General features: G+C 32.3%; 1 protein-coding gene across 1 annotated transcript in view; it reads right to left on the bottom strand.

Annotated features, from left to right (window-relative positions):
* LOC106105659 (SH3 and multiple ankyrin repeat domains protein 3) overlaps nt 1–22,735 on the bottom strand; it is a 96,590-nt gene that overhangs the window by 18,473 nt on the left and 55,382 nt on the right. The window contains exon 4 of the mRNA XM_013286083.1: nt 22,284–22,301. Coding sequence (XP_013141537.1) covers nt 22,284–22,301 — 18 coding nt within the window. The remainder of the gene's footprint in view (nt 1–22,283; nt 22,302–22,735) is intronic.

Raw genomic sequence — 22,735 nt, 5'->3', positions numbered from 1 at the left:
TAACACAATTTAAGAGTAATTTGACTGTATTTAATTTCATAACATTTGGGTTTGTTTCTATATATTTTAGGAGTAGACTTAATCAATTCCTTTTCAAACATCAGGTATATTTGTACTTATATGTACTGAATTAATTAAATTCTTCACTTCGTTGAAGAAAGTTCGAAGTCAAAGCTCAATAATGCAAAGCTTGGCAAGCGTCATTCGGTTTTATTGCGTCAAAATAACGACTCAAAAGCGGTACTAAATTCCAAAGCTTAAAACAATGTTTCGCAGCTGAGTTACGAGGCCGGTCATTAGGCAGTAATAAGGCAATAACAATAAAGCATTACACAGCCGCTGTAGGACTGTCCGGCTGAACGTTTGTCCGCCGGCTCAAAGTTTTCGACTTGGATTACACGGTAGTACTACAAAACTACAGATAATTAAAACGCTAAATTATTCATGTGCATTGATTTTTGTGATCCAATTTACGTATTAGTAGAACTTTGATAATTGCGAAAAATCAATATTTGTAATGGAAGAATATAACCACTGTCATATAATTAAACAACAATTTGTTGCAGTAAATTACGTGAACAAACAATTTTTTACGAACAAATTCGTCAACGTTACTCTCCAGTGAATTCAGATGGTGACGAATTATACAACCATATTGTACTGTAAAATACTCCGAAACATTTAAGATAAAATTCAATTTTATTCCATTCCAACTTAATCAATGCTATTTTAGTATCAGCATCCAAAAACAAAAAAAAAGGATAACTGAGGAGTTTTTCACATTTGAATATTGACAACTTTGAGTGTATTAGATACAGCGGCGATTTTTTAAAAGTTCACTAAACTTTATTCACAAGTCTATTGATAGAGTCAACCTATTGATCCAAGCGTTCTAATGACTATTATGTTACTCGGATTACGTGATTCCACCAAAATCGTGTACTATCTGAAAGTTTAAAAATAATTTTTTTGTTAATAATTTCGACATATGAAACGGTCATTTAAAATATCTACGGTATTTGTGGGAGCAAGAAATGAATCGCTTGACTGACTTCGATAACGATGTAGCTGTTTTATGAAACTTCAATTTTCCGCCCCGAGGCTTGGATTTTCTTTGGGATTGACTTTCTGACAATCGATTGCTGATTATTGACTGAATAGGAAATATTTATCACTAGCTGTTGTTCGCGTCTTCTTCCGTGGGGAAATGTTTTTTAATAAATATATCTATCACTAACGTAGCAATTTAATGAAAAATTATTTTTTGAAATTGGACGAGCAGTTTTTGGGATATTTCAATACATACAAAAATACAAATTTAACTCTCTGTTATATTAGTATATTGTATTAATACCTAGTTAACACAACCTGTAAACATAACATTTACAAGTAAAAATTTCTAGACAAAGATTTTAGTTTTTTTTTCTACTATATTTTGTATTATATATTTGATAGTTATGAAAGTACAAATTTAAAATTGTTAAATTATTATCATTGCTACTATTGACATCATTAATAATTAGTTGATAAAAGCGTCAAGATTTTATCATTACCAAATCGCCTCTAAACTAGATAATACATTTGAATATCTACAAACTTGATCTAAAGCCTTGATTTATATCTTTAGCGTTATGTAGATAAAAATTAAAGAAATTTATTATATTCTAGTAGTAATTAGTGACATCATAATAAAATACACGTGTGAATAGATTAAGTTATACATATTTGTCATTCATTGTGACTTAACGACTTATTAACTTAAGGTTATCGCATTATTTTGATATTTTTCTAATACGACCATATTAATAACTAACAAAAACGATAGTTCAGAAATAAAATAACTCGTCAGTACTCGAATTAAATATTGCCTTTGGAAGCTACAAGAGCGGACATTGATTATAAAACTGACATATAATCTAAATAAGATATCAGAATAGTCGACAGCAGGAGATTGCGAGAGTGGTCGCTAGAGGGCGCTCAGAGCCACAGAGTAACGTAGTATCATCGGAATGATAATGCCATCGGGAAGGCACGATGTCGTGACACTCGCCCGACGCTTACTTTGGTACACCATTAGACTTTTTATCTAGAATTTCTGTTAGTCGTTCAGATGAATGTGATTTAATGAAATAACGACCACGGGAACGTGACTATGTTATTGTTTATAAATGATCACTGTTCGATATTACAATGATAATATTAAAAGTGCATTGGAATTGTTGAAGAAATTGAAAACGTTACCTAAATTTTACTACGTTGCATTTTTTGTATAAAAGATTCCTATATTTACAAAAGATCAGCTCTGAAATATCGTGACAATAGCCGACTTATTGGAGATATAGTAATCTATACCTATTAGTCTATACTTAATATTATAAAGAAGAACAATTTGTATTGTTGTATGTATTGAATAAACTCAAAAACTACAGGGCCAATTGCAAAAACTCTTTCACTACAAGAAAGCTATACTATCACTGAGTAACATAGGCTGTACTTATTTGATCTTAAAAAATTTCTTTTATCCCGCAAGGACGGAGTCGCCAGCAGAAGTTAGTATATAAATTGCGTTAAATATAACAAACAAGTATTTTTTTTAAATCTTACAACATACGACATTAGGAGAGTAACAGTAAAAGGAAATGAAAGAGAGTAGTATAAAAGTTTTTATAACGTCACCGTGTCGTCCATTAGGCCGCGGAATTCGGGCGCTATTCAAATGCGCTCTCATTAGAGACACGTGTGTTAGCGAAGTTTGCAATTTGCGCTACTTATTTCTTGCGCTTATCCTTAGTTTTTAACGAATTATTGAAAAGAATGTCCTCTAATAAGGCGAACACGTGATATTGTATATTCTTATTCTTTAACGTTCTTTTTTTAATGTTTAACTAAACATTACTGGAATTTGCATTCAGATTAGAATTGGTTTCTTAAATCTTTGTATCTCATATTAGACAATTGACTACACAATTTTTAAATGAAACATTTTTAAATGAATTTATCGTATGAAACTGACCAAGGTTGCTTGGGTGAATGAACGTATGGATCATGTATGTAATATAGCAACAAAAAGTGATTGACACTAGTAGTCATTAAAACTATGGAAGTAGGATGACTAGTGTTTTTTTTCAAATAAGCGAAGAAAAAAAGATTAGCGTAATAAAAAAGCCTTTGTTCCTAGAAGAACAAAAGTTTTTTTTAGATTTACATATAATTATACATTTAATAATATTATTGTGTTGAATGATTTGGTAATGGAAAATTCTAAGTAGGTATGGTACAGGTATATAATATACGGTACAGTAAACTCAAATGTGTCCGGGTTTTGTTTGTAGAATATCGGCTTTTTATAGGGTCTTGTAGTAGTGAACTAAGTTATTACTTACTTAATAAACTTTAGGACAAAGCTGTAGATAGACAAATGGTCTTTGATTTCTGGTCATATTTCAGTGAATATTTTTAATACAAAGTGAATTTCTTGTTTAAGATTGACTACCTATAAAAAATATTTAGACTAAACATCCTTGAAACATAACGGTTACAAAGGAAAAATACAAGAACATACACTGCCATATCTGACAAAAAAATAATATAGGACGTAGTCCACAAATTGACGTGACCATAAAAAAAGTTATTTTAATCTGGTACAACGTAATACAAACAAATTTATTACGTGGGAAGTGGATATTAATTGGTAATATGATTTTGACGAGCCTCCTACGTCTTTTGGTAAACAACGTTATAAAATTACTGGTAGTAATGGTTATTACTACCAGTAATTTTATTATATGAATCTATATTCAATTAAAAATTAATAAGTTTAGATTTTTCAAACATAGTGGATATTTTTTTTTAATCTATCAATCTATAAGTATATGTACATGTTATGAAATTTAAAACTGTTTTGTCTGTCTGCCTGACAGTCCGCAAGCCGCGTTTGGTCCGGGTTATTTTCGAAACAGCTAGGACAATTTCGACCGGACTTTAACTGATGGGTAGCTAACATAGACGGGCATATTATATGCTACCTTTTTATCTTAACATTGCGTGGACGAAGTCGCGGGCATAGCTAGTATGTAATAAAATTAATTCAAAGTTGAAGGTTGTCAAAATAACCTTTGTTAAGTCCACACAAAGTTCCGCTCCGGGGCAGATCTTAATCATAGATATTTAATAACTCCGCACTCAATTTACCTACGTCAGAATTTACTGAGCAACAACTTTGAAACTAATCCTCGAAGTGTATGTAGGCCGTATTTCCGTGCCCCAAGGTTGATAATAGGGTGACAATATGTTAGAAGGCGGTAAGTAGATAATAGAGAATTGGCACAGGTGTATAGCGAAGGTCAGTTGGACCGCAGAAGTTCCAAACTTGGGTAGACGTCCAATTAACAAGCAGTCGCATTGTGGGCCCGCTTTGATTTATTCCGCACCGCAATTCTGTTGGATTTGCACAACACGACAAACTATGTGATCATTTTAATTGAATACGAAGAAGGAATTTGAACGGAAAATTAATGCAACGTGTAATCAATAAATTAAAAAATATATTGTAATTGCTGTTATATAACTGTCAATACGATTGTCATATAAAAATCGTTTCGTACTATTTACATAACTACGTTTAAAGTTTCTTTGTGTATATAACACATGAAGTTCCTATAGTACTGTTTATGGCATATTGTTTATTTTACGTTAGGGATTACGGATTTCCATTCCCGGAATCGAGAACTGTATTGTGTTTCGGAATATGTACATAAATTATCTGTGAATATTTTATGCCGGAACTTGGAACATTGAGTATATTGGGGTATTCAAATATGTTCATAAGAAACAAAACATAAAATTTCCTTTTATTTTATTTCCGTTCTTCGCATTGATCTTTCGGATTACGGAGTAACACATAAAAATCGGTGTCTATTGCGGTTTTTTGACAGTTTTATAACAATAATATAGTTCAGAATAAGATCCGGTTTGCTAATACTTGCTACAGTTAGATTGCAGTTTGCCGATCACGATTCAATAATCGATTCCGATAGGAGTGCATGACAAATCATTGATTCCCGTTCAATTCGATAAAACAACGCGGAAGTAGGTAATTAGGGCATTAATACTGATATATGTTAATTAATTACTAATTGTATTCGATCTCGAAGGGCTTACACGACTCTAAATTTAACAAAAATATTTTAAAAGAGAAACTATCTATTCTTATATTCTATTTGTTAAAATCTTCAAACCACAAATTAATTAAAAGACGTTGCAAAACGTGTACAAACCATAAGGGTTCATACACACGCTCGCCACTCAAAATGTACCAAGTGGTGTTTAAGACAAGAAGACGTGACGAAATGAAAAGTACGCGAGGGTTGTTATAGCCCTACTGAGCCACACTGAGGGCCACTCGACAGGCTCGCTGTGGTGCTTGCGGGGAATCCTGCTAGTGCGAGCTTTGTAGGCGTACACGCAACTTGTCAGACATTTCTGACGTCTGGGAATAACAATAGCATGACAATAGTGTTATTGATAAGACACGTTTGTCTATGGTAGTTTCCTGTTTACATCTTGTAGATTAAAGTAATAAAGATTTATTTCTTGTGTACTTTGTACTATGTTACGTTATAAATGTCAAAAATAAACAAAATTGCGAAAATGAAATAGAAACAAAAACTGTTTCTTACCTTGATTTCCGTGGTTTATTACACTTGTGGCAGAACAATTCGGACAAAACTGACTAAAACACTGGCGTTTACTTATATACAAAAAATCTAGATCTATACGTGTCTAGGTCCCCACTAGCTTACATTGCACATATTGTCGTGTATCCAATTTAGTTGCAAAACCGTTGCGAGTGCGATTAAAGCACGTCACTATAAAATGTAAATTATCGGAGCGGCTCTTTTCCTGTTCTCGATTGATTCGAATCGATTCGCCGAATCAGGCCACCATCTGTAACTGTGTTGTAACTAGGCTAAGTTAATAAGATAATCCAACTAAGTTTAATCATTTATGGTATAATTAGTACAGACACGTTACAAGATTCGAACCAAAGCATTCATTGCGTGTACATTTGTAAATACACTTAGTGGTCTTCCTTAATGACTGATTAATATATCTAAGTGGACAGTTGGTATTGAAAAAAAAATTAACAGCAACAGTTTTTCAACAAAGCAAAAATTCTCTACGACTTAAAATGTCACAAACAACCGTGTCAAGGTCTACGTGAAATTTTAATAAAGTAGCGCGCTCTTAATTTATAATCGAATGAAATTAGCCAAGGATCGTTGTATAGAAATATAGTAAATCAGGTTCATTAAGTAAAGTCTTGAATTACATTAATTTTTATGAAAAAATTGTAATTAAGCATGTAACCCAGAAATCTATTAAATGATTGGGCCGAAGGTGAAAAGAAAATGGAAAATATTCGTGTCCACGTGGTTTTTCATTTTCATTAAAAGTCGATAAGTGTTGTAAGCCAAATATATCTGTAGTGACATAATAAAGATGAGTTTACATTGTTGCGAGCAAGGTCACAGCTTACGTGCATAACAATGGAGGTGATGTCTTCCGCTCATTACCATACCAAGGTGAAGATCGTCGTTAACATTATATCTATAATTTGTATATTATTTATATCGCGTTGTATAAGACACGGCATTTGTAAGCTAATTTACATAGATATTTAAATATGCACTATGCTAATGAATTAAAAACAGAACAAAAACCGAGATTTTTATAGTTCTTATTGCACTTTTTGTGCTTTTGTATACATTAAAAGATTATTCAGTTTAATATTTAAGTATTGTAATAAAACATTTTACTACTTTTAATAAAAGCATTATTAAGATGTTTTTGCTTCTAATGTAATAAGATAAAGGAAGACTATACAATGTTTTTTAACTTAGTAAGACTTGGTTACGAGTAGAAGATTATCGTCTGCGTCAACGATTAGTTCAACTTTAAGAAAAAAATCCTTTCGTAACCGGATTAAATCAAAAGGGCCACCAGTAAAAAGTACTGCGCAATGAAACGAAACTTTTTAAATTTTGATCAAATCTCATTGCGTAAAACTAACAGCTTGAGACAGATATTGTAGATAGGTTATATAAAATACCGTGAGCAATGCGCGTATGTCTTCGTGCCGTGGGACTCGGCCGTGTGACTGCCAACTTGCATTCGTTTAAAGATATCTAGGTTAGAACATGGTTTGCTTGGCGGTCTGTCCACACGGTAGCTATGAGCTTGGGTGGTCTAATAAATGGACTACACAAAGGTGTTATCCGTATATTAAGATAAAAGCTTTAAGTATAAAAACACATATGTTTATATCTTGTATTTACATGCATTCGTCTTTCTCGCTAGTCTGTAACTGTCTGACAAACTTTTTCTCTTCGATCACTGACATGCACAGTCGTGTCTAAGCACGCTAGATACATCGCCACGAGACTTTGTTTTGTAATATTTAGTTTCGTTAATAAAAGGTGTAAAAGTAAAAGGGCCAGGTGGCATTGTAAATGAGTTTCACGTTGTGCAACCCGCACGTGTGCTCGCGCCGCGCTGACGTGCGGTAATCTCTCATTGATATTCAGACTACATGTTTGAAAATAACTCACAATTTAGACGCAATCCTGATTGCCTTAAGGTACTGCAGAGTGCTTGCAGAATCCGCATTCTTGATAGCATGTACTTATGGCGCGGAAGAACAGTTTGTTAGTTCAGAGACGTTGATGCGCTTATGCACGATAAATGAGTGATCAAATATTTCAATTATAGCAAAATCACGTACTAATTTAACCATTCTTTAATATGTTTTGATAATTAAATTTCATAGCATTTTTTTGGACCCGAGTTCTACAGTAAGGAACGTTTGTTTACATGAAGTCTTCATTTGGTACAACGTATAAATAAGTATTTCCTATTGCTATACGATAAATATATTGTATCTATCCAAGTTTGTGTGCAGCTGTTATTGATGTACGCTTTAAGATTGTTTATTTTATGATTCCGTCAGCTTTGAGAGCTATCGCAATGTGATGTCAATCACATAAATTAATCAGCTTGTTACGAAGCTGTTCAAATATTATTTGAAGCTATATTTAACAGACTCGCAAAATCTAGCTACGATTAACAGTTTAGTATTTTTTAGGTTAATCAGGTCCTATTAATATTTAAACAGTAAATAGAAATTTCAATCTGGTCCACAACTTTTCCCTTGCCACTGTTTTTCAAATTCTTAACTGTGAGTAAATTATAAACTCATTTTTACCAATTTTCTGCTGATGACAAAAGTTCCTCATCCAAAGTCATTAATTAGTTCGAAACAAAGTAAAGTGCGATCCAAACGATTTTGCGCTTCAAATTTTTAATAAAGCCTAACTAATTAATATCCGATGTTGTTGAGCGGAGCGTGAATTCTCCAAACAAATAATATCAAAGCGTCGTTTCATTTTGTATTTTAGGTTTTAAAAGTTACCTAATTAGAATCTTTATTTTTGATTTAACTGGTTAACATCAATCGTTTTTACACCTTTTTGCTATACTAACATAAATTAAAATTTGTATTTTATTTCATGCGTTTGTAAACCAATGGATAAATTGACTTGACATTTTGACCAAGTATTGTTGGAATAGTAAAGATAAAAATTAATATATTTTCTGTTGTAAACCACGAACTGTATGGTAAAAATAGTATAATGTTACTGAGATTTACATATAATATTTATATAATACCTATGGTTGCTTTTCCGACGATAGAGTAGGGCGACCGCCCAGGGCGGAGTGGGAGTCACAGGTTTGCCAATTGCACACACTTAAAAACTTGTTAACATAAGCTTGGGGAGGGCAGTGTTGTTAACTGAGGTAGAGCTGTAATAATTTCAGGTAATAGTAGTTAAATTTGTTCTGTATACAAGTAACAGTGATAAATGAACTTTGTCCCAAGATCATTTGCTTGTTAACTATCCCCAATAAGGATGATCTGAATGTTGGTTACAGTATTACCTTTTGTTCAGCAATAGTAAACAGTTCGAAGTCTCGAACGACCTGATTCGCCTTGTTCAGTATGCATTAAATGCAAATTGAATTTCACCGAGCACAACGTAAATATTTGAGCGTTTAGTTAAAATATGGAAAACTTGTTATCAAACTGCGGTTATGGTTCGAATGTAGAATTTAGAGTATGGCTTAGTTGAAAACTCTATCAAAATGAAATTTGATATACCGCATAGGTAACATAACGTATCCAGTTAATGATAAATGTTATAGTTGTCCCAAAAATAAAAGATTCTATATGACAGAAATATAATAAGAAAAAAGCAGTAAAAAGAAATCCTAGCAAGATTATTTTTAGAGCATTATGGTCGAGTAAACATTTTTTTACATCCAATATCAAAGTTATTTCTAAGTTATCTACTAAAACTTTGCTACAAAGTTGGAGGCTGCGGCGCCGAGATAATAGACTTAGACAGTTTTACTGCCTACCGTCGTCAATGGCACTATATTCATGAATTACTAACTTAGAACTTAACATATCACAGCTTACTTAAAATTCAGTATGTGGTAATACTTCTAACATGTCAAGACGTAGGAATAAATTTAAAGGGAAACAAAATAATGAATCAAAATTCATTATCTTGAATGTATTTTTTTTCAATGCAATCAATTTTATTATAAGAAACGCGAATAGCCTAGTGGCTTGATTACGACTTGGTCATATGACTTAAAGTACATATTTCTTGAGCCTTATTCAAAAACAAGCTTCTAGTTTATTACTCTCGGCAGCAAGAAAAAGAAGCTATTTTAATTACTTACTCTTCATACATAAAAATGCTTGAATAAAATAATGTTTGGACACAATTTTTATGAAAACCTAGTTTTGCGAAGAATTCTTGAACACAATAGCATTGCTAATGCAACAGACTTAAATACATCACGTGTATTGTACATTTGCTACCTCATTAGTATGAATATCAGCCTTGAATGAAGTCTTTGTGCGGTACAAAGTATTACTTAAACGAAATCTTGGAGCGTGTCAAATTTACTGAATAAGACATTTGTTAATAATATGTAACTATTATAATGTATTTTTATTAAAAATGTTGTAATTTATTGGTAAGTTTCCTATAAATAGTTAAGAAACGTAATTAAATTTTGTAACATCGCCAAGACATCAATCATTTAAAATTACCCTTATGCTTTTTGTAAGAATTTTTATAAAGACGAAAAACATTTTGAAATAGCGGGAAATTTCACTAGCAAAGAAAATTTTACAATTTGTAATAAACAAACACACTTAAAAGTCCTTTATTTTTATATGAATACACACAATGAACGTTTGCGCAAACAGTTTTTCAAACTTCCCAAGAGATTGATGCAATCTTGTAAATTAAAATATCATTATACTGCGTACCAACGTTCGGTTTTTATGAGTAAAGCGTTCATAAAGTTATTGAATGCATTCTCTAATCTAATTTGAATCAAACATGACCTTCATACGATTGGAATGCGAAGTTATCCAAGCGTGTAAATCTAACGCGCTTTTATTGGCTTCAGTTAATTGCAGTATTTTCTTTACTCAGATTGTATAGCTCGGTAAGACAAGTATTGATTCAAGCCTTTTTTTTTAAATAGTGTCACAATTTCACATCTCATAAACAACAAGTGAAATAAAAATTACACATTATTGTAAAAAGAAAAGCATGTCATCAAATTAAATGCGAAAGCTTTTACCACTGTGTGATATTTAAAGCTCTTGTGGGAATTTGAGCCGCGTAACATTATCATTGCGGTCGTGTAGACGCGGCCTAATGTGGGTCATGTCGCATTAAGCCTCGTATGAAACTACCCTTATTTGGGACATGCTATGTTATGATTAACAAGCTTGTTTCAATTATTAAATTTACGTCTTACGGAATTTTGTAAATAATACATGCAGTAAATAAATGACGATTGACCAATGGAATTAAGAAAACGGTCATTTAGTAACGGAATAAATACAAAACGGAGATTTGCAAGAAAAAACATTACAAAATTCTTGATCAATTTACAGTTACAAACAATAAAAATAAATCTACAAAAACTACTAACGGTTTACGCTTATTGAATTCCTTTGGTAATTATTATCGCTTAGAACATTAGGTACGGGCAGGGCTTGTTTTCCGCCCTTTGTTAGCCAACAATAAGTAGCCATTGTAGAAATCCCAGTGGCACAAACGCGACAGCGGGTGAGTCTCACAAATTGACGTAATCTCGTGGATCTTGGATAAGGTTTGTGGTTTGTTCCCGATTGTTTACCCGCTGGCCACGGTTGCTTGAACATGCGTAACAATGGTGTACGCAACAAACACTAACATATTTAATTGCGGTCAATATTTTGTTCTATCCACACTTCGGTAATGAGATAATAACATTGCGGTAATTTAGGTTTTCGTATATTAAACTAGCTTTTAACTTCGTCCGGTTGAAATTAAAAAAAAAAGTGAATAGCCTATGTTTTCTTCCAGACCATCCTCTATATCTATGCCAAATTTCATCAAGATCTTATCAGCCGTTTAAGCTACAAACTGTAACAAACATCTATTCATCCATCCATCTAGTTTCGCATTTATAATATTAGTAAGTTTATATTCTACATATGTATTGTATTTAATGAAGCTTCCAGTATTTATTTGATAAAATCCTACTAAACCAATTCAACAGATAAGACAAAGCTAAACGTTGGGTAACAAAATGCAAAATTATATTTCTTAAAGAAAAACACATTGTTCTCAAATCTATAAATTTCAAGATACCTTATATCAACTAAGTTATGGAAACACAAGCTTTCTTTTTTTAATTCCACGCGGACGGAGTCGCGAAAAATAAATGTAAACCTATGTGTTCTTTCAAACTATTCTCTACATCTATGCCAGTTTCATCGAGATCCGTCCAGCCGTTTAGGCTACAAACTCTAACAAACATCCATCCATCTAAACTTTCGCATTTATAATATTAGTTAGTTGTTGAATTGATGACCTTCTTAAAACAGGTTGTATATAGGTAAACGATAAGTAATTACTCTCCAAGTATATACGAGTATGTATGTATATCAATAGACGACATTTACTTTATGCGCTTAAGAAATAAGCAAATGTTTCAAGTTAATCCACTTAAGTGATTAAATGACTGTTAACTAATTGCTTATTACTTTCAGTATCCGATATTCTACATTGTTTCGTTACGTTTTTATTTTTAAGAAGCAAAAATAGAAAACTAAAAACTTGTTTAATATCAAAACTTTGTTTATTTGCTGAAAATGAAATAGACAGTGTACAGAAGATTCGCCATTTTAAATACTTCATACTAATACTAATTTTATAAATGCAAAAGTTTAGATGGATGGATGTTTGTTAGAGTTTGTAGCCTAAACGACTGAACGGATCTCGGTGAAATTTGGCATATAGGTAGAGGATAGCCTGGAAGAACAGGTAGACTACTCGCTTTTGTTTTCTTTTATTCCACGCGGACGGAGTCGCGGGCGAAAGCTAGTGTAATACTATTAATAACCGTTTCTATTTCCTCATTAATTTATACAATTCCATTATGATTTAAAACAGTTTATATCAAGAGCTTTAATTGTAACATTTTATCCGGAAACTCATTAATGTCGCAACAAAATGGCGGCTTGTAATAACGTATAAAGTATTCGGCCAGTTAGCGCATTATTCCATCGATGATTACTCGATTAATTAAAAGTAGCTTATTTGGACCCTTAGTTCCAGTTCTTTAACGAGATCCAGTTATTTAAGCGCCCAAAGGTTTCATAACGTTTTCAATAAAGATCTTAAGATATGAATGTTACTCGAACATTTAGTGAGTAAGTGAAGTAAAATGTATTATTCATAAAACAACTTTGATTCAGGTTTTATCTGTTGTATAAAGTAATAAATGCGATTGGATTTAGCCGCGAGACTATGCAGCTTTGCAGTATTATTACATTTACATATTAATAATATTTTGGTCCGTATTCAAATATGACATTTATGATGTTGATGAGTATGTTTGGTATATATTTAACATTTTATATGCAAATTTTAGGGGTTATCAGGTATCTAGAAAATTTAAATCTAACTAATATTATAAATGCGAAAGTTTAGATGGATGGATGTTTGTTAGAGTTTGTAGCCGAAACAGATGAACAGATCTCGATGAAATTTGGCATAGACGTAGAGGATAGTCTAGAAGAACACATAGGCTACTCGATTTTGTTTTTTTTTAAATTACACACGGAATGAGTCCCGGGCGAAAGTTTGTTATTAATAAAATGTTTGAAAGTAAATTCCAGTACTTTTATAAAACGAAAGAAGAAATTTATGAGAAACATATAACAATATCCGGCTGTAGCCGTATAAGATCCTCAGGGAATGATGGGAAATTTAAAAGACGCAACAAGTGGAGATTCAATCGAGCGCTATGAAGAATGGGTTCGACTGCGACTGAATTGCAGACGGAAATATAAAAGTATGTAGCGAATTATATTTATGATTTTTAACACAACCTTGATTTTTTAGCTTGAAGACTTGTAAGTAATATAATGAACATGCTTCTCTTAGAAAACCAGTGGATTAAGACTTTATTTATCACAGTATCTTGTGCGTAAATACACATAGATGACGCTTTTATCTGCACAAGTAGAATACTGCTGTTATCTAAGCTGTGTAAAATTTTAAGAAACGCGTTAGCAATGTATGCAGAGATTAGGTTTTATCGATAACAAACGTTCAAAGTAAAAATTAAAGCTTGTACTGACGTTAAAGGTAGAACATGAAACTAAGTAATCTTGATAAATATCCACAACTCTCCAATCGGGTAAAACAAGAAATAATATAGCTACGAAATGAACTATAAAACAGAATGAAAATATGTTAATTGCTTGAAGCGAAATATTTATTGTAAATGTTATAAGTGATCTACATTTCAGGTATAATGTTAGCTGTTGACCTTGCGTGATTGTACCATTTATTAATTTCTGGTCATTATGTATACACTTTTAATAAATTTTAAATCTTTTTTGAAGAAGTTCCTGAAAAATAATTAAAGGTACGGGAAAGATATCCTTTATTAAAAGCAGTTACGACGGTACTTGACTACAACTTCGTTAATAATGAAATGATACTAGATTGTTATGATAAACCTAATATAGTCTGTGCCGATATCAGGACATAACTGATATATTTGACAAATTATCGCTTTAAGAGGGTTATGAACGAGAGTTACCGGTCCCAGTAGATCAGTCCGGCGGCGGTCGGTGGCGTGAGCTTTCGTCATAAATATTTTGGGGTCTGTCGTAATTAAGGCGTGCAATTCACAGGCCAATTTAACTCGTACTAGTTGATATGTTAATGTAACAGAGGTAAAAATAATTATAATTCGAATGTAATTAGTTATTGAGTACAGTGTCTTTGTCTTATCGAATAAAGTCATGGCTTCTCATCTACAAAGGCCTTTAATGTCGTATAAATGATTGCAATTAATGAAAGATAAAGTAACTAATACAGTTCATTAAATTTTACTTTAAAACTTTCACAGTCATTGTTCTTGTTACTTGCTGTTTCCGACTATTGTACTTTTGAGGTTAATTTATTCTTGTCACAATAAATTTAGCTCGCCATGTTTATCATTTGATCTACTATATTCAAAGTTTAATTTCAATTCAAATGCATTAGTAATGTTTAAAGTAATAAATCCTACCAAATATGTACAAAGAGTGGGCGACAATGACAAGGTTTTGGTAGATTTGTTCTAATATGTACTTAGCATGTATTTACGCTGACCTAAACGTTGGACTTATCTAAGTCTAAGTACAGTGAATCTTTTAATCCAATAAAGTGGTCGTGAAGTCATGTGGGGCAAATATTGACAAAGACTAACAAGGTCACCACGCCCAAGACAAATGGCACAGATAAAAATAATCGTATTGATTACTTTTTTAATTCAAGGTAATGTCTTTTTTTATTTTCGGCCTGACATGTCTTTCGACGGCTTGTATGTAAAACGTATACAATATTTCAAATGTGATTATAAAATGTGTTAGAGGTACATGTACAGGTAAAAGGATTTTTTTTAATTTATTACTGAAATAAGTACATAGATGTTATACACTGGGCTTTGTTTGAAATTATTTCCACGTATGTATTGTGGACACTTTTGGGTGATACAATTCCCTTTAAATAACACCGCCGCCATTCCGGGTCCGCGTCCACACCAATTGTAATACCGGATCATGTAATTACACCACAGCCGGTGTAATTACACTCAATTTCGTCACTTTACACAATGCTAAACATTCCGACAAACTTTACTCTCACATTAAAATAAATTTATTAATGCATATGGGTTTTATTCAAAGCTTTATTCTGCTTATGTGGTACGCTAAAGCAGTAGCAATTTTTTTTAGGCCGAGAGTACACATCGGGGTTATTAGGGATTAAAAAGCTTTTTTGCTAATTATATTAAGTTTAGATTTCCACCTTTGGGTAGAACAAACAAAATCGAACACAATTATCTCTGAATAGATATTAATCTTCAATGACTTCGAAACTTTTGATATCTCCGTTATGTTTGCTGTAACGGAACGCTCCATTGCGCTGCTATGATTTGAACAAACATTTTTTGAAGAACAAATCAATCTAATTCTTACCATATAGTGTAACTAATAAAGTTTAATTTTGAAAGCAATAGGTAGCATGTACATGCTATAGAACCGTTTCGGAAGCTTAGTAATGGTTTGCTAGTTACCAATATCTTCAATTGTTACTTTGGTACTTTGACAGATGGTTATTGCATTACGGTTTTAGTTTTTACTGCATTTTTTGTTGCTTTTTTAATAAGTAGGTGCACGTAGGTTGGTTAAAAGGTCTTCCAATTGTAATTTTTTATGTATACGTACATAACATATTTTTATTATAATTCTAAGATCGTTCCGTTTGTGAGCTTCGATTATAACATATTAAGTTATACGAGTCTTTAATAATCCAGTCTCCGGTGTAATTGAGTTGAGAGAACTTTATTTAAGTCAATCAAGCACATAACTTATGTAAACTTTTATAATTGGTTAAATTTTGAATGATACAAAATTATACAATATTAAAAAATGTGAGTAAAGAGTATTAAATTATGTTAAAAAATTTAGTTAAATGACTAAGACTTTTTAAAACCATTATGAAAACAAAGAGTCACCTTAAATTAATGCAAAGCTCTTAATCCATGTAATCCTTGACTTCGATAGATAAGAGAATTCGTTTCAACTTAATGAGTCCACCTACTATCTAAAAAAGAAATATTGCACGTCACTATAATATATAAACTACCGAGAATCATAATAAATCAATGTAAAGATGTTAACAATAAGAAAGCAATCTGTAATTCAACAATAAATGATTACAATTCGGAAGCGATATTCTGTTACACGCATGCGCAAACACGCGATCTGATAATTGTGACGTTTCAATTAATAAAAGATAAGAATAAAATACCGGACATGAAACTGGTTCTACAACACGATACTGACCATCTGAATATTCCGCGTCTCCCTCAGGATTGAAATGCACGCTTTACATCGACGTTTGAGTATGAATATTCATGACAGTGACTATTCCGAGCAAGACATGTACGTTTAAATTGTGACAGACGATCAAAGTTAACGAATGGTTAAGGTAGCTCCCGGGCTTTAGTTGGTATGTGTGTGTAATCATAGCTCTAGTTTATAATGGTCGTAATATGTTTTGTGATAATGACCATTGGATTATGGTCCTTACATCCTCGTAGCTTCCTTTGATTGACATAAAACAATGTAGAAACAGATATTTAATAACCAGTAGGCGTACTCGCGGTTATAAATACCCCGCAGGAGTCTGTCTGTTCTCTGTTCTTTTATTAGAATCCTTCATGAACCTTGATTTAGTATTTTTCTTCTAATAAATATTATTTTACTGTTCCTACAATAAGTTAGCTATCCCCGTGTCCTTATTATGTGTCTTGAAGTCATTGAATAATTTGGAAAGATACAAAAAGAATTTATTAAAAGAATAAGGTACAAAAAGTTTGCGTGCCTTTTGCGAGGGAAAAAGTGTAATATTTCTGATATTACATTAATGTTGTTCGTATATCAGGCAAGATTTGATATATTGTGACAGAACAAGTAACATTACGTGTTTGGCACCGCTGGTTGCTATCACACGAATCGAATTAAAAATCTATTTGACAGGTTGCGTTGGTTCTGAATGAAATGAGATTAACGTGAGAAAGCGGCTAACTCGGCTACGTAGACCGCGCCGACATGCGTTAACTCGATTATAAGCATTACTTTGTAGATTTTGAAATACATATTAGACATTTCGAAGACAGTAGCATATTCTATAAAGTAGCTGTTCCCGTGCGGCTTCATCCTCATGAAATTGTGAAAATTTTATTTTATTGTTCACATTTGTCAAATTATCAATAGCAAATGTCAAAATGACATGACATGACACACCTTGGCAATCTTGCTATCTTGATGTTATGGTCGAACTTATGGTCTCTTTCACACATTAGAGTTTTTATGCAAAATGTTTATCCCCTAAGTTTAATGGCGTGAAAATATATAGGCCAAAGCGTGAGGTAAGTGTAGGGCTTTTTATTTAAAAAATAATCATCCAAAAATGTAATTGCTAACATCTTAGACAACAAAGAAGTGTGTGCTTACGCTTTATTATAATAGTATAGATAGCAAAATAGATAGTATTGTTCATTGCGAAGAGAAAATCATGGCACAACGAGGTTTAAGGTTTTGCTGGATTGTGTGAAAATGCTTTGAGGAATACAGGAAAACATGATACAGGAGAAAAGTCTATTGCCAAACTAATTGGTTATTATTACACAATAGAGGACGAAGAAAATAAATACTTACCTTCTTGTGAAATTAAGGATATCAAAGATTTATTTATATCGGGACGTAATAAAATTACATAGATCGTTAAAAAGCCAACATTGTGTACAAATTTCATGCTCGATATTTACTGGTCGTTGTTAAATAGGAAATTTAGGGTCGTTGTAAATGTTTATGTAACGGCGATAAAGAAATAGAAATAAATTTTAATAACTTCCTTGTTAAATATATTTTAACACTTTGTTATTAAGGTATTAACGGAACTATATTTATGCCGTACTAGGATTAGATTTTTTAATGTTACAACCATGACTAATATGTATATATGTAATTCTTAATTCTAGTGTGATACATACAGTCTTTTCAATGTAGTTTATGATATATAATTTACAGGGTTAAGGGTAGTATATATTGTAACGTATCGATGAAACAGGTAAAGCATGTCTTTAAAAATATTCAAAGCAAGTTTGCGAACATGCACTTAAAAAAAATCCGATTGCATCATAATTTGTACAGTCCCCGCCTCACAGATGAAGTCATCTGTTTACCGCTTTTGTCTATAAATTGTATTTTAATTGTCATATTATCTACCGTGTTTACACGATTACTCGTCTTAATGTTTCCTAGCAATTTGATACCTTTTTTGGTTTTGATGATTCAAGTTACGTGGCAAAAAACGGCAGTGAAGACGGAATATAATTTTTGTTATCAAATTAAAATATATAAAAGCCATTAAATTTGTTTGTCTTGTAATTATTTACTGACATTAGATAGAGATTTTATAAATTGTTATGCTACTTGAAACCAATTAATTATACGACGAAAATAAATGAAGGCTGGCAAAGAGCTTTTCTCTCTACAGATTTATTTCGTTCGAAATCAGGGCAAGTAGAAAAATTCTCATTTCAACGTTTACCTTAAGCATTTCCACGTGAAATCTTTGATTCCGTCGAAATTAGTTTCAAGAATTCGAGTCGGCTACTTCAGTTTTCTCTGAGAGGCGTACATAATGTAGGTAAGAAATTTATTTAAAATATTCTTAGAATATACGTCTAACGAATCTATATAATAAAAGTGTTATAACAATAAAAATCACAACGTCATATTAAATCTTACTAATGTTATAAATGCGAATGTTTGGATGGATGTATGTTCGTTGCTACGTATCTCCAAAACGTCTAAAAGGATCATACTAGAATTAAATGCAGATATAGAATATAGGTGTTTTTTGAAACCGCGAGGACAGAATCGAGGGCGATATAAAATTACATAAAATAAAAAGGTGATTAAATGAAATATAAAAAGATATATATAATAGAAGTAATCTTTCACGAATATACCAAGAACTGCTTGTACATAAGCGTGGATGAATAATCTAACTAATGTACATTATCTTGGATGAATTAAACATTGCATCACGTTGCGGAGTGTCAGTGCATGGATTCTATAATCGCAATCGTTTTACATTTATTACATTACTATTCTAGATATTCCTCCCACGGATGAAGCTGCTGTTTGCTTACTAATTAAAGAATAATTAACGTATGAGAGGTACCATAGATTATATACTAAGAAGCATTTATAATGTTTTAACTCCCGATATTTCGCCACAGTTGCATGCGCCATGTTCACGGGCTGACTGAAGTGATGCGATAGTGTGAAAAAAAAACTTTAGTGTTAGTGTGGACTTTAGTGAAAACGAGGACAATAATAGTAGTACCGCATCACTTCATTCAGTCCGTGAACATGGCGCATGCAACTGTGCCGAAATATCGGGAGCTAAAACAATTCAATCGTGGTAAGAAACCCGTATCTTACGAACATTACATTTGTAAAAACCACGACAGTTTAAAGTTATATATCTAAGAAGCATTAATCGTCTAGGCTTAGGAAAAAAAATTGTGAATCCAGATGACTTTTTCATTATTTACTTACTACATAGGAATAAAAAAAGGAAATCTCTGATATTAATCATTGAATTCGAATTCAGCTTTTCGTTAATGTAAGCATCAAGGTGGGTCCGAGCAATTGTATCGGATAATGTCAGTTGCACTGGTCGCGTCGGTTTACCCCGCCTTTCCATAAAACTGGTCGTAGTTAATGAGGAAATCCTCAGACCTCTTTAAATACATACATGGTTAAATTCATAATAAATTGTAATGTAATTTAATATAAGGATATGAAAGGAATTCTTACCGAGAATTGTAGTTTCTCGTACATAAAGTAACTGTGTTCAGAACTTTGAACTGGGGACAGTTATGCATCATAGCGCTATTAGACCAACGGGGCTGGTAATAAAAGCAAGGTCAGCTATAGCGCCAATTACTCAAGCAAACCCTCATTACGTGCGAATTGTTGGCAAGTTATAGCTCACAAATTACGTCTAAAATATCTATTTTATTAATCTTTACACCTTCTAATAATAGTCGGAATTTAATTTATATTTTTTTTACAACGGCGATTATCTTTACAACGGTGTTTGAAAAACAAAATGAGATAACTCCATTTTCTAGTATGTTTATGGCTTAATAAAAAAAATTTGGTCGATTGTTAAGTTGGATAAATCATTTTTTTTTAACAAATAGAGTATGTAGCGCCAGAATAAAGTCCAAATATTTAATATTCTGATCAAATTTCGTGTAACGTTCGTTAAGGCAATCGGCCTTCGATTTAAATAAATCGGCCGTGAAAAGAAATTTTGATTCCGAGAATCAATCAGTAGCAATAAAGAGAAAGGTTGACGCATTGGTGTTATAAATTTTGCAATGTATTTTTTTTTAATAAAAACGTGAATGTTTAAATTAAAACTCGTAGTTTAATAAACAAATCGAAGTTATCTAAGAATCTGCAGTAACTAGTTCTGAAATTTAACTTCCCTTGATTGCGACAAAATTAAATTATACCAACAAACCATAGAGTACACAAACCAGAATTAGTCTGTGTTTGAAACAAGAATTCATAATTAGTCTGTGCTTTCTTGCGAAATAGTTGAGATCCCTTGATAGCTGCATACAATCAGTCTCAAAAGGACTACGTATAGATGTAAATCACAAAACAGTTTCCATTCTACGTTTTGTAGTCTGTGCATGCAACTTGTCTATCGTGAAAAATAATATTTAATCTGTGCTCTCGCTTGACATTTCGATTCACGGCGCATCGGCAATAAGACGCGGAAAAATGGCGCGCAGCTTTCGTATGCAAATAAATAGAATTATTTATCTTACTGATTTTGATTTTTACTTTGGTATTCTGAATTTGTAGCTATTAAGATATATACAGGAATTTACATGTAACGGTATAATTTCAATTTCAAAGTTTGTTTTGTTTGAAAACCGCCTTATATTGCAAATTATCCTAGAAAAAATCCCAAGCGTTGTTTCTTTGGAGTAATAAAGTTGTCACAGGAAATCTCACAAGAAAGTTAAAGATTTTTTGTTAATGTTGTTAATTTCCTTCATCCAAGACGTATCTTTGTATGGAGATGAAGGAAAATGTGAATAAAAAGGTATGAACATTGAAAGATCAGAATGGTTTTAGTATGCAATAGACAGTTCCATTTTCAATTCCATTTGCACAGCTCAGGGAAGCATTCGCTTTGAAAATATGAAAACTGGGGAAATAGTAAAGAGCACAAAAGAATAGTTCCATGTTAGGAAAGTGGGAGAATATGGAAGGCTTCCTATATCTAGGCCATCACTGCGCGACGGCAGAATGTTTTGTCACTTCCAACTAGTATAGGATGAGTAATTTGTACATCATAATACCGGATTATCCACTTTATTATTATATCATCGATAAGAACAGTCATATAATTATATTGTAGTCTGTGTGTTAGCTTGTTCTCGATAAATTTGATCAACTTCCTAATAAAAAAATACTTACTGATTAAAATAATATCCATAATTTCTGTGATTTCTGAAGCCACAGTAACGTGTATTTTAATGACTAAAGGTTTTACATAAATTAAAAAATATAACATACGGGGACACGGAGTACAATTGGAAACAACGAACATATAAAACCGTGCGTTTTCACTGCCAAAACACAAATATAAAATATTGTCGTCTTACTCTATTATTTTGGAGAAATAGAGATGACAATACGTGTCGACAGTGGTAACCCACGGCAAAGCTACACTGCATTTGCGAACATCTTTAAAATGTTCTATGAATCGTCAACGCCACATTCATGCCATGGCCCTTTATGTTTGCCAATGAGGTGATTACATCCAACCGGTCGTATAAAGTTGGTTCCACATAGACTAACCATGCAGTGATTAACATAATCATGCTTTACACATGAGTGTCTCAGTTTATATTGAATCATGGCTGATTCATGCAGGTTTTAGGCAAGCGTATACACAATATTGCAGTAAAACACGTACCCTGTACCAGGTGGCCACCTGAGGTTGGCGCCGCACCACCGAAAACAATATACATACATATATTAGGTACTATATGATACAACTTATACTACTAAATACATTTATAATAAAAATATATTTAAAAAGTTGATATTGTACAAAGGTCGTTCCATATAATTATTCCAATCTGTCTTCATTTAAACACCTGTTTTAATTTCGTTATCAATAAATCAAAGTACAATGGATAATGGAATATGTGTAATACGTTACTAGGAAGTATTACTGATAGTGTTTGTTAGTCATCAATGCGCTTCTGCCACTTTTCAAACACAGAAAACTCAATAGTGGTCGTTGGGTTGGAAAATTAGTGAACCATCTACCTAACGATATATGGCGTAATAAAGTTATACTATGATCTGATTATAAGATAATTAACGTCAAATAATAAAGATAGTTTAATGAAAAGCAGAATT

The sequence above is a fragment of the Papilio polytes genome, unplaced genomic scaffold (assembly GCF_000836215.1).
Source record: "Papilio polytes unplaced genomic scaffold, Ppol_1.0 DF822733.1, whole genome shotgun sequence".
Lineage (NCBI taxonomy): Eukaryota > Metazoa > Arthropoda > Insecta > Lepidoptera > Papilionidae > Papilio > Papilio polytes.
The sequence above is the reverse complement of the archived record's forward strand: the minus strand, read 5'-3'. Positions and strand labels throughout refer to the sequence as shown.